The following is a 17274-nucleotide window of genomic DNA, read 5'->3' on the forward strand; positions in this document are numbered from 1 at the left end:
TCAAATTTCGGTTACCGTGCAGTTTCTGAAACCGGACCGGACCGAGAAGGTCGGTAGCGGTTACAGACGGTTTTTTAACCCTGAGCACAACCTCGAGGGGAGGACCGTCAGTTGCCTGAAAACGACTTGGTTTACGGTTGACAGACAAGAGCTGTCGGATTGAAATCTAACGGTCCTGGTACGCTCTTCCACCTCCAAACGATGCTGGCCATACTCCCTCTTCTAAGTAACGCCAACGATCTCCTCCGTCCCGCCCGCCTCATCCACCGTCGGGTTGTACGTCTCTCAAATCCATTCTTCTATGACCGACATCACCAACCTCGTCATGTTATTCTCTTTCACAGTCGGAGTGCAGAATCATGTCAAATATAGGGATGGCATAAAGCATCAATAAATATCCATAGTTCTATCATAGTACAATTTAATTAACTAATTAATTTTTTTATCTAATTAAAATAATTAATTAGTTGATTGAATTGAACTAAAATAGATCCACGTATCGCTCCATATCCACCCTAGTCAGATGGCTTTAATAAATTCAAATTTCACTAAGACTATCATGCAAGTTCGAGTCTAACCTACGAAGTATATTTATAGTTTTTTTTTCGAACGGAACCTATCACATCTATATGCCGATTCTTCCTCCTCCTCGTCGTACTCCGGACAAGTTGTTTCCTCAGCAAATGTGGGCTCCACGTTTGTCGCTTCCACGCGCTGGCGCGCGCCGGCCGGCAAGAAGTACCACACGAGGCTCGCTCGACACGCTTCCGGTCGCCGCCGGCCACCTCACAGAACTTCCTGTGGCGATGTTGTACACCACGGGCTCGTAATCTCCCCCGCGAGGGCTGTCCCACAGTCCAAGTAGTACACACTGTTACACGCCCTCGCCGCGCACCACCGCCGCGCTGTTCATCCCGACGAACACAGCGTTGCCACCGAGATCCTTCCCCTCGGGCCTCGGCCACGGTCCAGCACGGCCAGCTCCCCGGGAGGTACCTCAGAATGAAGACTTCGCCCTCGAAGACGTGAATCTGCCGCTTCCCTCCTCCGGGCGGCGCGTCGACGGTGGCAGAGCCGGCGCCGCTCGGCTGCCTCCATATCTGGTACAGCCCGCCGTCGCAGAGCACCAGGTTCTTGGCCTCCGTGAACCGGGAGATGGTGTCGTACGGCGGCGGGAAGGCGTCAGCGCCGAGGGGCACGCTCAGCAGTCGCCCACCTGCACAGCTGGCAGCCAGCGGCTGCCACGGCGGCGGCGTTTCAGGCGGAGCACGCGCACCTAGCCGTCCCTCGCAGGCAGTAGTCCCTGCCGTCGTTGCCGTACATCATGTCGACCAGGACGGCCCCGTCCATGAACCCATCCGTGTTCTCGACGATGCTGAATGAGCAGCCGCCGCACGCCCTCTGCACCGCGAGCCTGTTGGGCTGGCAGACGCTCACCGCGGCGAAGTCGCGCGGCGTGGGGGTTCGGCGAGAAGACGATCTTCGGCACCAGCTCGTGCTTGGGCTCGTACATAGACGCGTCCAGCCCGATCTCCTCACCGGTGAAGGGGTTGAACAGCAGGGAACCCCCGCCCGTCTCAGCGTCACCGGCGACGAGGGCGACCCACCCATCGCGCGCGCCAACGCAGCGGCAGTCGGCGGCGCTAAGCCTGGTCGGCTGGTGCAGGTCGAGGAGCCGGTAGCAGCGCTGCATGTGGAGGAAGCAAGCAGCGAGCGACACGGGTTGGCCCGCGGTGTCGTCCGCAGGGAGGACGGCGAGAGCGGCGGCGGGAGCGCGGAGCGCCACGGGCTGCAGACGGCGCGGCAGGAGGCGTAGTCCTTGAGCATGCAGCAGCCGACGATGCGTGCGATGAGGACGGCGTCGAGGTCGGCCCATGACCGGAGAGGAGCAGAAATGTCGACCATGTCGTGCATGGGTCGAGATGATCGTCGCGCGTACCACAGTTTGGTGCAGAGTTCAAGAACGCATACGCATCCAAGGTCGTCGTGTATTACTCGAGTTGTCCCGCGTATGGAAGTTCAAACATTTCTGTACATAGCAATCGTATTCGTATACTACTCTTTAACTGTCAGACGTTATGGTTTCCTTCTTTAGGTTTGTGTGTATCTCTCTTCTTCTGTTGTGATTCCAACACTTATAACAGTGATTTTTTTAGTAATTTCTGTACAACACACAAACATACGCACAATTACACAACTTTTATTGAAGACCAAAGATACTATGTTTAGAGATTAACAAAAACATCACTGTTTAATTCCTGATGGATAAAGGTACAACCATCTTCACTTGCCAACTATTCTTGGTTCTCAACAAGTATAACACTGTTGTAAAATCATAAACCAAAATTGCCAGATAGAATAATGTTTCGCTCAAATAGTTTTGACTCACGGAAACTGGCACAGACGACCGAATTTTTTAATGTAATTATTCGTAATTTTAAAAAATTAGGTAAATTTAATAGCCAGGGTAAAAAATTGGAAACGGGCAGCATCCTGTAGAAGGGAGAAGTCGCAATCGCAAATATAAGCTTTGTGCCCTGCTTGGCTGCTCGACAGTCACGCTGGCTTCTCCCTCAACGCCGATGAGTTTCTCTACCACCTCACCGAATCAATGTTCCGAGCCACTATCATCTCGTGTGCACGTGTGCATTCTACTATGCCCAATCCGCCAGACCTGCAGTTTTTAGGTATGTCTCCTGATTTCCTGTTTCCCATAGAGCCAGATAATCAAATTTGTTCGGTCAAGAAAAAGATTGATCAAATTCGCCTTTATTTTATGTCACACATATTTTTTTTAAGAATCTTACGCATCTAGGACACGTTTGTATTATGGCCAACCCTGCCCTGCTAAGTTATTGGCGCGCCAAATACTTGGAGGATGTTTTCTGCGCCCACACTTCGCTCAAACACAGGTGAGAAAATATACTACAGGGCTGGACGAGCCAACATCTAGAGTGAAATAGGCCAAAACTTGGTGTCATTCTGAACAACGGCCCACGGAGCATGGGCTTCCATCTCTTGTGACCCGCTCCTTTCCAACGAGTCTCAAGCATCTACTGGGCTGATGAAATTGCATTCGCGGGTAGACACACATACAACTGACGCGATCTTTATATATTCAAATATTTCAAGATTACATATCCGTTTGAAAAGTAATAAGATCTGTCTTACCGTCGCCTGTTAAATGGACATGTAATTTTAAAATATTTGAAAATATATATATATATATATATATAAATTCCAACTGACGCAAGGCATTTCCGAACACTTGTTTGCCCAACTATCCATGGGCCAACTTGTTCACGGGAGAAACTGGACTCTGGGCCGTCACGCTAAAGTGGGACGAAGCACCGTTCGATAATCGTAATTTCGTCAGGTCCATACAAGTGCTCCTCTACCGGCCGGCCACGCAAAAACCCTTGACGACTGACGAAACACACACAGCCGCGACGCGGTCACGCGGATCCCTCCAGGCTTGCGGAGTTGCGGGAGAGGGTCACGGGCGTCGCGGTCTCGCGGAGCCGCGGATCATCCCGCCCAAGCTCCGGCACGGCCGTGACAGTGTGGTGGCACTCGCATCTCCCCGCGGAATCGCGCGCATGGTCTGGGCACGAGCATTCTCGCGGGCGCCACGTTCGTCGGGCCGCGCCGGGTCGTAGCGGAAGAGTGGAACGCACACGGGCGGGGCGTGTCGGCGGCCCCGGCGCGAGAAAACTCGGCCCCGCCGTGGGGCTGACCAGCGAGTTTACTGCTTCGCACGGCCTCACCGTGTCGCGCTCGCGCGCTGTCGACTCTTCCGACGCGGTGGGGGACGGTAGCTGCTCTGCGCAGTCCGTGCCCGTGCACACGCGCGCTACGTGCTGACTCGCCGCGGCATGCGGTTTATGCCACGTTCTGGCACTCAGCCGTAAAGGACAAGGCGGCGGCCAGGTCGCTACCCTCCATGTAGCGACGACGGCGTAGACCGGGAAAAGTCAGAGTGTGATGTTTTGATGACTTTTGCCTTGGCGGCAAATTCAGGGAAGAGAAACGAATTCCTAAAGAGATGTCTTTGCTAATTTCTTGCAGACAAGAATGCTTTTCTTCGCCTTATTAACAACGCATTCCTCTGGTGACAATTTTTGGGTTTGCTTCGCTTCATCAGGTAGACACGTAAGAGTACCTGTTAGGCCAGCTTACTTTGCTTTCTCCAGTTAATCTGCTCTCCTCTTTACCCTGTTTTGGGGGACATCATTTTTTCTTTCTTTGCACACAAAACTCCGATGCAGGCTACACCTGTTACCAAGCGAATTTGACAATGATCGATTCCTCTTTTACTCCGTTTGGCTGTGTTGTTTGGATCTGAACATCACCAGCCTCTAGGTAAGCTTACCGAATAACGGCAGGTATGTGCTTTTCTTCCTATGATGGTCTAACAACATAGTTCCCAACACACTAGCTGTTATTTGGAGTTTTTCATAGGATCACATCGTCTTTTGAGCTTGAATGTCCTTTTTCTGGCTATGCTTGTAAGCAACGATAGCTGGCATTGTTATTATAAGAGATTCTATTTAAGCCCTGCCCAACCGTATAATATATTATCCATTCATCTCTAAAATCTATACCTTTTTTCTTGTCATGTTCGACTGCTACCTCCGGTCAGAACTAACAATAAAGTTTGTTTAAAATGCGACTTTAACTAACAAACTTTATTCACGATGTAACTGTAAAATTGTGTACGATTATAGTATTACAAAAGTAAATTTCAGGATGAATCTACGTGCAGATTTGCGCATATATGCTTAAATTCAGTATTCAAAAGAGATGTGAGTAGGTAAAGCTTTTGAAATTTTGATTGCACGTATTCAAAAGAGATGTGAATACTTTTCTTACTTCTATTATCTTTTTTGAGGGAAATTGCGGTGGGGTTTGCCCACCTAAAATTTTCTCGTTGCAAAAACGGAAAAAACGTGTACGGGTACATCAGCAGTCTCTAAGGAGATCAAAAGAAAGAAAGGAGAAGAGAGCGGGAAAAGAAAAAGAAGCCTTAGCTGATTATATCCACAAGGTTTGTGTACCAATCCATAGTTGGTTCAGTATTCCGAGGAGGGGGCCTGAAAACCCAAAGTCGAAGGTGGTCGACAAGAAATCGCATAGTGTCCAATAAGCTCATTTTGATGTCATCGAAGATCATACAGTTCCGTCGCTACCAGGCAATCCACAGTAGTAGGAGGATAAAGATGTTGCGTACGGGCACATGCAAATGGTCAAAGTTTGCAAACACCAACGAGCAGAAGGCGTCCATTGTATCCAGCTATCCAGTCCCTAGAAGGATGCGACTCCAGATGCTGGTGATCCCGCTGCAGGCCACAAAGAGGTGATGGATAGTTTCCGGTATAGATGGACAGAAAGAACAGCCGGGGCTCTGAAAGACACCGATCTAAGTAAAGGAAGGCTCTAGTCCTGGTGTTCCCATATTGAAGAATCTAGAAGAAGATTTGAACTTTCTTCAAGGTAAAGTTTTCCCAGTTGTGTTATTACTGAACAAATTGGATAAATGTCACTGCAAAAGGATGTAGTTATGAAAAATGCTATTATCTGTGCGGCTTTCAGTGTTATTGTTTGGATTTACGATCAATCCAGGAGTGATGCAAGAAAAGTATCAAATTTGGCTACTATTACGTAGTATTATGTGTGATAACTTGTGACACCCAATTTAGACGGTAGAAAACGTGGAATCATGCTCCTATTTCCTTGAAGATAGTTTCTCATTTCAGGTGGCTGAACGAAGTTAATATGAAAAGAACTGATCCTTCCGCGTACGCTAAACAGGAAAACGTCAGAACGTGTAATGAAAGACATACAGGAGATCAAAGTAAAACAAACAGACAAGCCTGACCTAGTATATACTGGATTGTTTCACAAAAAATAGGTTGTACAAGTTACTTCCATTACATATCATTTGTAACTTCAGTTCTACTGTATGCTCCAAGATGAAAAGAAAAGAAAAACATATGTGTAAATCACATATAAAAAAGATTTGCCATGTTTTAGGTTCTTGATAGGTAATTTTCCTCATGTATGGTCTCCAGTGTCGTCCTCCTTGACCGCGCATTGCTAAGCCGGTGCTTCAACACGCCGATCTCCGCAGCCGCCGCGTCGTCCACCATCTCCTCCAGCCGTAACCTCGGCACCTCCTCCGTGGCCACAGCCGCCTCAGCCAGCGGCGGCGAAACGATGACGTTTGCTACCTTGGCGGACCGCCGCGTCTCCCTGGTGGCCGCGAGGCGCGCCATGTCCGCCGCCGCCAGCAGCGTGCCGAGCCGCTTCATCGGGAACGTGGCGTACACGCCGCCGAGCTCGAGCTCCTCGTCGGCCGGCAGGGCGGCCAGCCGCGCCCCCAGACTTGCGGCACGCGCGTCGACGAGGAAGTTCCCGGGCGCGTCCATCATCAGCTCGGCCGCCGTCGCCGGGAGCGCCACCTGCCCCACGCTGCCGTCCGGCAGTATCACACTCACGCACCTCCCGTCGGGCGCCTTTGCCAGCGTGCAAGACAGGTAGTTGCCCATGGCCAAGAACCGCCGATCACCAAGGCAGCGAAAGAATCCAAACCAATTAAGTTCGCCGACACGCCGGCGCCGCGGGATCAAGCTCGCTTGCAAGCTAGGACGCCGCCGTATGAAGTCAGGATCAAGAAACCGGCTGGTTGAAGCACTCTGACTGTGAGATCGATGAGGTTGTAGTCTGGTTTGCGCCCTGGCGGCCCTGGCCGGTGAGGCCGCGGGTTATATATCGCGTCGATTAGCACGGGGGCGGGGGAAGCGCGTGGAAAGTGGAAACGCTTGTGGGCGAAGGTGACGGCGATGGATGGCATGTGAGAGGAAAAGAAGCGTGGTTTTGGTGGGTGTGTTCAGCGGCGCGTTCCCGACTCCCACTTGCGTTCGTGTCCGGGTGTGATGATGGGGTCGGGTTGGGCTGCGTGGGCGCGGTGATTTGCGCGTGGGACGTGGAGGGGTCTGGGACCTGGGTGGGTGCCCGGCTGGGTCGACCGACGGGCACGCGCGGCCGCTGCCGTTGGTCCCAGTTCTCTGACGCGTCTTGCAGGGGCTGCACCTGCGCGCGCGGCGTGGAAACTATCTATTGCGTAACCACCTAGCCAAAACCTAACGTTAGAAATTACAAAAATATGATAGTATAAAATATGCTATCATATTTATCACATAAAATTTGAGCTGAAACAATAACTTGTACATGGAAAAAAAGAGAAAATTCTGTGATTCATACAGAGATACTAATTTATAGGTGAAATTTCTTTTTTTATTTCTCCTTATACAAATTGTTGTTTGAGTTCAAAATATATGGGATATTAGATGATAGCATACTCTACAATATTATATTTTTATTGGATTTTTTTATAACTTCTAATATAGTGTTTTAATTGATTGGTTACACAAACTGCTATGTGTAGTACCGAGTATTATGATAGAGCACAGTGCTTGGCAGCTTGTGAAAAAAGGCGGGGGTTCTGTGGAGAAAAATAAGATTTTTTAATGTTTTGTGGGCCTTTTTCCATGATAGACTGGCTGGCTTTTTTTGCTTTGGTTAAGCCTGTCGGAGAGTGAACTCCTGGCGCAGGGATCCCGAGAGACCCCTTTTTAGAGATTCGGCCGGGGGGATGATCCTGGAAAAACTTGTTTGAGAAATAAGCGGGAACGGAAATAAATGCGATGGCTGGCGGGAGACGATCACCCTAATGCAAGAAAAAGTGGGTACGCCGGGTTTTAGACAGGTTCGGGCCGCACGGAGGCGTAACACCCTACTCCTGTATGAACACTATATTTATCCTTGAAGGGAATTCTTCAAGGAGGTATCTGGTTCTAAGGGGAGAGCTGTTTACAAAGAGCTTGAGGCTCTTATGTTCTAGCTTAACTTGAGCTGGTTCGAGTGTCTGTCGATCTATCTTTGGCCTGGTTCGTCGGAGATTGTTGGTCGTCTGGTGGTCGGGGGCCTTTTGCTCCTTGCTTTTAGTGTTCTCCATCCTTTCCTTTTATAGGCGCGCCGACCCCAACATATCCTGAATGGGAAAGAGGGGACGCGAATGCCAAGGTGCCACGGAGAAAGGCGTAATCATTTCATTTTGGCGAAGTGACAGGGGCGGTGGAGAAATGCGGCGCGCATTCGACCACCAGCCGCTGCGGAAGCCTCAGGGCGCCCTAAAAGGGGCCCACCGGTCAGCCTCAGAGGTGCCCAGTGCGCCCACCCTGTCTTGTTCTTCTGCCAGGGCAGGGTGGCAGGCGGAGTGCTTCGATTCTGGCAACGTTATCCCGAGGCACCTGGATGAAACGGGACGGGACCCGTGCATTTAATGGACCCACGGCCCCCTGCTAGTGCATGGCAGGGTCTGACACTGGGGCGTGGGCAGCTGAGAATGTCAGGATGTCAGGATGTCAGACCGCGCGTGCCTATTAAATGCGGCATTGGGCCTTTGACTGGATGACACCCTGACGACGGGACCCTTCGGGTCGTTGAATGATCTTGCGCGAACCTTCGGGGCACCGAGTCCTCGGGGGCTGCCACGTGCAGCCCCGAACACTCTCTCCCGAGTACTGCGGTGGGACCTTCGGGGCACCGAGTCCTCGGGGGCTGCCACGTGCAGCCCCGAGCACTCTCTCCCGAGCACTTCGGTGGGACCTTCGGGGCACCGAGTCCTCGGGGGCTGCCACGTGCAGCCCCGAGCACTCTCTCCCGAGCACTTCGGTGGGACCTTCGGGGCACCGAGTCCTCGGGGGCTGCCACGTGCAGCCCCGAGCACTCTCTCCCGAGCACTTCGGTGGGGCCTTCGGGGCACCGAGTCCTCGGGGGCTGCCACGTGCAGCCCCGAGCACTCTCTCCCGAGCACTTCGGTGGGACCTTCGGGGCACCGAGTCCTCGGGGGCTGCCACGTGCAGCCCCGAGCACTCTCTCCCGAGCACTTTGGTGGGGCCTTCGGGGCACCGAGTCCTCGGGGGCTGCCACGTGCAGCCCCGAGCACTCTCTCCCGAGCACTTTGGTGGGGCCTTCGGGGCACCGAGTCCTCGGGGGCTGCCACGTGCAGCCCCGAGCACTCTCTCCCGAGCACTTCGGTCTTAGTATTTGGACCCTGCAGATCATCGGGGAACTAGGGTGCTCGGGAACCAGAGGCGGCGGCCCCGAGCACCTTCTCCCGGGACTTAGCTTTTTCTTACCTCGCAGGGTGGTGACATGTGGTGGATAGCCGGCCTGGCCTCGGGACTTAGGGACCCCTGGTTCTGAATACACCGACAAAGCCCATGCTCATGCAGTGATGCTTATAACAGCTGGGACTTGATCTAGTTAGGGTTGACGATGGAAAAGGAGAGAGCAGAGGAGAGAGGTGGTGACAGCGTAATCGCATCTCTGATCCTTTTGAGGGTTTGGGTGTGCTAGACGATGCGACTGCTTCTATATGTAGACCACCTCGCTCTTCTATGTCTGCAAAATTGAAAAATCCCTCTATCCTTTTGATTCTCACTGGTTTTCTCTTATGGGTTTGGAAATCATCTCTTACGCTGGAGCTAAATCTCTTCATGTGCTTTGGTCTGGTAGTTCTGAGCTGAAAAAGATTGGTTGGGGGAACACTTGTGTTGGCTCTAATTGGAACTGTGTGTGCCGAGACTCACCCGCATTTACAGTGGTTGTGCGGTTGAGGCTTTGTATCTCCGTCTTCTCTCTCGATGGTGGTAACTGGCGAGTGATTAGATTTCTAGGGCAACGGCTGGAGAGTCGTGCCTTGCCTCTATTGTTAGTGCATTTCAGCGGATTGCACTGTGAGTATTACTCCTATTTTCCTTGTTCTGGATAGATCAAGTAGATTCATATTCTTGTTCGATGATGAATGATTGTGCTGAGATTGGACATATTTTTTATACAATAGTTAGACCTGCACATTATCTAGTTGATTGGCTATTTGTGATATCTTCTGGAGTTATCATTGATGAATTTCTCTGGTCTGTTCTTGTTCACCGATAAAAACATATGTTGGTTGATGCTCTAATGAGCTGCTTGTTGTTATTCCTGATCTTAGTACTGTTGTTGGTGCAGAATTTACTCGACCTTTTTTTATTCTTGACTCAGTAGCTGAATTAGTTGTTCAGTTTTATTACTGTCTTTGCTATATTTTTATTTCATCTGGTCTGTTTGTGTAGGCTCTATTGTGGGACAACAACACTGTTTAGAATGATGTTATAAATCTAGAAAAATCTTGTTTAGGTTCTTGAACTAGTTGTTATATTAGAAATCTGCCAAGTCTATGATATTTCTAATAGAACAGTTAATGAGCAGGTTCTCTAATATCCTGGGGCCAACTGTTAGCTTCTTTCCGAGAGCAATTTTACTCATGTTTCTTACCTGCTATCCAATACTCTATATACACATGATGATGAGTACTATTTTCTTTGGTTTGCTGGCTGCTTATTCAAAGATCATGTGTAAAAATATTCTTTTTATTATGCTCTGGTATTTTTACATGTGAAATGATATCAATACTCACTTTATCACATTATATACAACAAGTTCACTAGTCAATGCCAAACACCTTCTTGTGAGTTGCAAGGCGATGTGTTTAATCAGTTATAGTTTATCCCTCTCTTTTTGGAGTTTTTATAAATACTACGGTTTCTTAAAACACGCCATGGTATTAGAAATTTGAGATTTTCTGATACAACAAAAACAGTACTTTTACAAAACATAGTATGCTAAATACCATGGTATTTCTGGAGCTTAAAAAATTCACTCATCACGTTTTTTTTCTCTCTTTCCAAAACTGAGCTCTCATGCCGCCTGAGTCGTTTCTATTTGGCACATACTGATTGTCCATATTGTAGGTAATCGAAAAACTTTTGTGGCTTAAAGGCACTAAAGTACAAAATAAATAGAAATGTTGTTGAGTAGCTGTCTGCATTAATTTTCTAGAACCCAACTTTTGACCGTCCATTTGCTTTTTCTCTCAACAAAAAGTCTATTTTATTGTCTCAAACAATTCACTTCGTTCCTCTAAACCCTAAGAAAAAAAAACTTAACTCGTTTTACATTTTTTAATAAAGAAAATAGTTTCCAGCCTCTGTATTCTTCAATGCACGCAACATAGTTCTCATTACAACTTCAGCATCAAGCACAGCTCACGGAAAGACAATAATTACATAAATCATGCATGGCAAAGTCTATTATTAAATTTCTACCCGTGCTTCACAAATAACTCTATGACAATGACCTCCAACTAGAAGCATGCCGCACAAGTCCCATCCTTTGCCTCCTCATGTTACAACAAAACAATGACCAATAAACGCAGGCAATATATTTCTCAAAAAACAGTCTGTATGAAAGTAATATATTTTATTTTATCAATAACCATATTATTTTGGCATAGCAAAATAGCTGAACATAAAACCGCACCCTCAACAAGAATCCTCTTTTTCTTGTTTTTTTTTTCCATACAGGAATACCGATGGATTTCGGTAGCAATTATAACAAGCCTCCAAATGGATCTAGCAAAATGAAATTCAAAGAATAGATGTCCTTTAGTCTCATTATTATTGCAGAAATAACAGTTTTGACTGCCATTTTAATTTATTTTGGCTAAGTTATCTTTAGTCAAAAGAACTTCACACTGTAGGTACCATAGAAAGATTTTGATTTTCAGTGGTAATTTGAGCTTACAAATAAGCTTGTACGAGAAGGGTGTATCTTGATTTATCATACGCTGGTACAAAGAGCGAACCGTGAATTGACCCCTTCTATTTCGGTTGAAACATTCAGCAGTGAACAGGTCCGAAGACTCCAACTGCAATTCCCAAACCCACCAAATAACTCGCTAGGAAATTTGCAACATGGATAAAGTAATTTGCCGACATTTTGATCGAAATAAGAAACAATCGGCCTACAAAACGACTCGATAAAACTCATGCTGGATCACACAGGACCAATTCCATAAACCAAAACAAAGTCTTCCCAGGTCCGGACTACACTGACAGAGTCGTCCTGCCTGAAAAGTTAATGAATGGGAGAATGACGGAAAGGATAAGTGCGGGTTGAGCACGGAAACAGCGCGAATTATTCCACCTCAAGCTAATCAGCAGCTGACATGATCTGCAACGTGAAAATGTATAGACCGAGAAGGATGATTAAAAAGGGTAAATAGATATCTTAACAGATCCTTTCAAATCAGATGTTATTCTTCTTTGTTTCACGTAATGCATCTAAAAATTTAAGTAAAAACAAATAGAATGAAATAAAAAAATAACCGATAACTCTACGTACAAGATATGAACACAAGATTTTATTTAAGATTATTTTATAATCATAATAGAAAAAAAAAACTTATAACTTTGAAATAAACTCAAAAGGATGGTCACCGGTAAAGAAATACGAGACCCAAATTTATATTATTATACGCGTATTTTATACCCTTAGCTAAAAAAGTTCAAATTCATAAGAGTGGAAAAAACTACAACTCAAAAAGAAAAAGAAAAATCATAACTGAAAAGAAAACTTGCAAGAGAGATAAGGAAACTAAAAGAAAGAAACTAGATTGAGATGAACACAAGCTCATGCGAAAAATTAATTTCAGTAAGCACAGAGTTCAGCCTTATTTTAGACAAATTAAAAAAATATTTTTCTCTCACAAAAACTCTTACCTATTATAAAGGTTAAGTCTATCCCCTTCTCTCTTCCAAAAACTATCACTAGACTCTCAAATGGTTGGCTCAAGACTCCCCTATAGCTCTAATCCTCTATTTACAGGACTAAAGATGTGTCTTAGTCCTTAATTTTTCTTGTTTACAAAATGTCCCTCATTTATAATGACATCCTACCTATCAACGTGATATTTTAGTCTATTTTTCACTCCGTCCATCGAGCGGCAGTGACATCTTCATGACTTAGCTTTGCCTCAACTCTTGCTTCGCGATGATATCACGTGCACTCCATCCATCCACAGTTTTGAGGCTAAACCACGAAATTACATCGCATGCTTCTCAAAGCGTGACTCACTGCTGCTTGCTTTGACCCCAAACAAACGTCCTAATATCGATATGTGTACTCCGTCTTACGATCTTGACCACCGGTAAGTCTCTCCTACTCCCAATCCATCAGGTTGCTTTGTCATTTGCACTGGCACCTCTTCGCTTTACTTTGTCACCACATCGTCTTCATCCTTCCTTCCATGTTTTACTTAACCACTATATACACAGTTAGAATCACTCTTGACTCCACCCGGTCTCTTTGATCATCCGACAATAAACTCCTAGTTTGTCCCTGATCATCACATCGTCGACCGCCAAGTTACATCCATCACCTGTACAATATTAGACAAGCAAACATATTTCTCAAAACCTCCAAAAATATCTCTAATTATCCCAACATCAAAATCTCTGTCGAAGAACCAAATCTATGAAAAATTATGAACACCGGATGTTTCAGTGTCTACCCGTCTTTGAACACTGGATCATCCAGTGTGTGCACTGATTTCTCTGCTGAAAATCTTCTGGAAAACTCTCCGGTGAAACCTCCAGTGTGTACTAAACCCATCACTGCATTATCCGATGAGTACATCTGCATCAGACCTATTTTGCAACTTCTCTGATAAATGGTCCAGTATTTACTCTGCTCATCGCCGGATTATCCGATGTGCATCTTCTCTCTAGCACCAAAAACAGACTTCGTTGAAAAATTATCCAGTGTGTACTGAGCTCCATCCCTGAACCATCCGGTAGGTCGAACTCCACCTGGCACTAAAAACATACCTCTCTGAAAAATATTCCGATTATGCCTGTTCATGGGCAACACGGCCTGACCCGGCCCAAAAAAGCCAGACCCGAGCCAACTCGACCAATGCATGGGCTGAGCTCGAGCTTCAAAACATAGGCTTGCAGTTCCAGTTGGACCAGGCTCGGGCTTCGTAACAGACCCAAAACCCGAAAAACCTTACCCGACCTAAAAAATCCGAAAAAACCCAAGCCTAACCGAAAAATCCAATGTCGGGCCAGGCTCAGGCCTGCGGGTTTCTTATCGGGCTTTTCAAACCCTAACCCAGAAACCCAATCCGGCCCGACGTTTGAACATGCCTAGCTCCAATGTTCACATCCTGTGAACACCGGACCATCTGGTGCACAGTTCAAATTTTGCTTGTGTATAGAAAAAATTCTGATGTGTATTGTCTCTGATTACCGGACTATATAATGTATATAATTTTCTACACATCGGATCATCCGATAAGTATAAATTTTTTAAGCCAGAGACAAAAACACAAACTCTATTTCTTTTTACCTTTGATCAGATATAATTATATTTACAATATATAGACATACTAATAAAAAAAACTCATTAAACTAAGACTATAATTTTATCAATTATTTATTATAAATAAACTAAGACACATTTTCATTTACGGAATGTCGCCGACAAAGCTGCCCGGAACCTGCAGGCTGCAGGGGTGACCGTGATCGCGTGAACAGAATGACAATCGATACCAGGCTGAGAACACGCTGCACCTGCGCGTGGACTGAGCTGCGGAATCGTTTGGATTGGGAATTAGTATTATATGTTTAGTTAACCTTAGTGGTTTCAGCACCTGGTACCAGTTGAGCTACTAGCCAACATGTTGTGTTATCTATTGCTTGTAGTTCTATTTCAGCTTCTTGAAAAGTCTATAAGGTATGTGCAATTGTGAGTTCCTCCGACAAATATTTAGTTTGCTGGTAAATTTGCAGGAAATATCGAAACTCTTACACTATTTTACCACAACTTGTTTGTGAGTATGATTTACCGTACAACCTTTATACTACTTTCATGCATAAAGCGCGTCATCGAAACGCCAAGGGTATGCGATGCAAGCTTCATCCACCACGAGACTTCTATTTCTTGACGGAATGATTGTTGACTGACCTAAACTGGAAGCTACCAATCTGTCTGTGAACTGTAGCCGTTAAAAAGTTCATTCCTAATTTCGTACAGTCACATAAAAGTTATAATTGACTTTACTTTCACTATAGAAAATTAGAAATACCTTTTTCCGAAACTACGTCAATGAAGTTGAACCCATCAGGACTCAAATACTGGGCGTCGCATATTCCCCATCAAATAGCCCCTATGAAGCCTTAAAAAGAGAGTTCGGTTCTAAAAAAAAAATAGAGGACTTTTACGGTACACTTAAATGAGTGCATGTCGTCTATTTTTTTTATCCGGTGGTTTAGATTAGCTCAATGATACTCTATCGCCCATCAGTATCATGGGTATCATTAAAGAGTATCATAGGTATCATAAGGGTAGGATTGGAAAAAAAACCATGATAAACTTGTAAATTATATGTTTAATTAGGGAAGATCAAAATATTAGTTTATTTTTCGGATAAGCTTTCACTTATTCTGTTCATCTCATTTATTAGAGTTTTCACCCTCCGTCGGTCAATCGATGATGGATGATGAAGGTCCAAAGTTCGGTCAGTCAATGATGTAATTATCCCTAAGAGTATCAAGATAATTACAATAATACATACTAAAATAGACGATTGGATCACAACAATGATACTCTTCATCATCTAGTATCATGGTGTACTATAAAGGTTCTCAAAAAATAAACCACGTCAACGCAAGGCAGTTCAACTTATTACCCGCGGGATTAAGGAAATAGAAACTCATCGATGAACACTGAAGACAACAAGGGGCAGTAGAGTAACGATGCAATTCCTCTACCAATGGGTTGGAAACTTTAACACAGTTGCAGGTGGTGCTATCGACCTAAACAAGAGAACTGCTGTGAGGTTTCGGACTATCAGCTGTGCAATGGATATCCCGACAACCTTGGTTATCAAGCGACTTGAGTGGCACGATAGACATCAAGAAGACGTCTCTCTTCAAAAGAGTACTCGACGTCCTCTAGCAAAGTCAGCTCTGGTTTGTCATAGACAAGGCAGACAGGTTCAGTTTTTGTGGCAATCAGAGCAGGAGTCGTTGCCATGCAGAGGAGCGCACACTGTCATCGGCGTCTTAGGAGTTGGTGCTGCGCATGTCTTGGGAGTCTGGTTCTCGTCTTCAGTGTCATGGCAGATAGGCCGCACGGGCGACGATCAAGTGCTATTTCCCGGTGTGATCTGAGTGTACTTGCGTTGAAAGATAGCTTCTTGATTGGAAGACTGCCGATTTCTGAAACTGTACTACCTGAAAGTGCTTTCTTTGCATCTATCTTTATATTATTATTTGAGTGTTAAAAAAAGTCAAAATATTTCCTCTCAAGATTACCAAATTACCACGTTAATTAGAAAAAATCTAGATCACTCATTACTGTGAACACATATAGTCTAGATTAAATCAAAGATTTCATATCAAATACGATTAATAAAGAGCTAAATTCAAAAACCAAATAGTCCATTTCAAATATGACTAATAAATAGCTAAATTCACAATAAAAATATGGAAAATTATCGGTTCAATTTCCATACGGTTTGAGAAGCAAAATATCTAAATAAACAGTCCAAATAAATAAAATTAATAATAATTCAAATTAGGGTTAGAATAAAAAAAGAATCCATATCAAATATAATCTTAGAATAAAAAATCAAATATTATAAAAATCAAATACATAAATAAAGAGTCAATGTAAAATACAATTAATCAGAGCTAAAATAGTAATAAAAATAATGAAAAAATCAAAATTCTTACTAAGATAATAAATTAAGAAACACGGTGTAGCTCAAGTTCATCGCATGAAACATGCAAGGTATAACTAAAAGGATACTGATGTTGTCTAAAGGGGGGAGAATAAACGTTTTTATAAAAAAAAAATAGTTGTCTTTTACCGTTGGTCTAAAATTGCAGCGGAAAATAAACTAACGGATTTTTTACAAATGAAAATCCTAAATATGCTAGGCTCAACTAGCGCACAATCTCCCTAAATAAGTGTAGAAGTTACAATCCTAGGGTGACAATGATTATTCAAAACTAGCAAAAAAATATGTAGTGAAACTCTAGTTGAAAATCTTAAAAATATTGGTCACTAGAGGTTCTGGGTTCAATCCGGAGCCTCTGGATTCAAATCTGATTATACAGAATCCGGACCATCTGGGTTAAATCTAGAACATCTGAGTTTAGTAGAGAATGTACTCGAAACTGAAATTAAAGTACGCATAAAGAGTTCTAGCTCAAACAAAATGAAGTCGTGTGTTTCAAGTGATGATTCTAAGTAGATCTATGAAGAATCTACAATCAATTTTACACGAGCAAGTAGATCAAGCAATATGCATATATG

The 17274-nt window shown here is 45.1% G+C and overlaps 1 protein-coding gene and 2 pseudogenes across 1 annotated transcript; all 3 read right to left on the reverse strand.

The window, feature by feature from the left end:
• Positions 1-591: 591 nt before the first annotated feature.
• On the reverse strand, positions 592-1256 carry LOC133884173 (uncharacterized; annotated as a pseudogene).
• On the reverse strand, positions 1239-2065 carry LOC133885801 (uncharacterized; annotated as a pseudogene).
• Positions 2066-5855: 3790 nt separating this feature from the next.
• Positions 5856-6754, reverse strand: LOC133885643 (uncharacterized). Its single transcript, XM_062325377.1, has one exon. The coding sequence runs from the start codon at positions 6546-6548 to the stop codon at positions 6030-6032; it is 519 nt and encodes a 172-aa protein (XP_062181361.1). The 5' UTR covers positions 6549-6754; the 3' UTR covers positions 5856-6029.
• Between the last annotated feature and the right edge of the window lie 10520 nt (positions 6755-17274).

Source organism: Phragmites australis, chromosome 11 (genome assembly GCF_958298935.1).
Source record: "Phragmites australis chromosome 11, lpPhrAust1.1, whole genome shotgun sequence".
Classification (NCBI taxonomy): Eukaryota; Viridiplantae; Streptophyta; class Magnoliopsida; order Poales; family Poaceae; genus Phragmites; species Phragmites australis.

Coding starts and splice junctions, on each gene's coding strand:
- LOC133885643 (XM_062325377.1), bottom strand. CDS start 6,548: ATGGGCAACTACCTGTCTTGCACGCTGGCAAAGGCGCCCGACGGGAGG.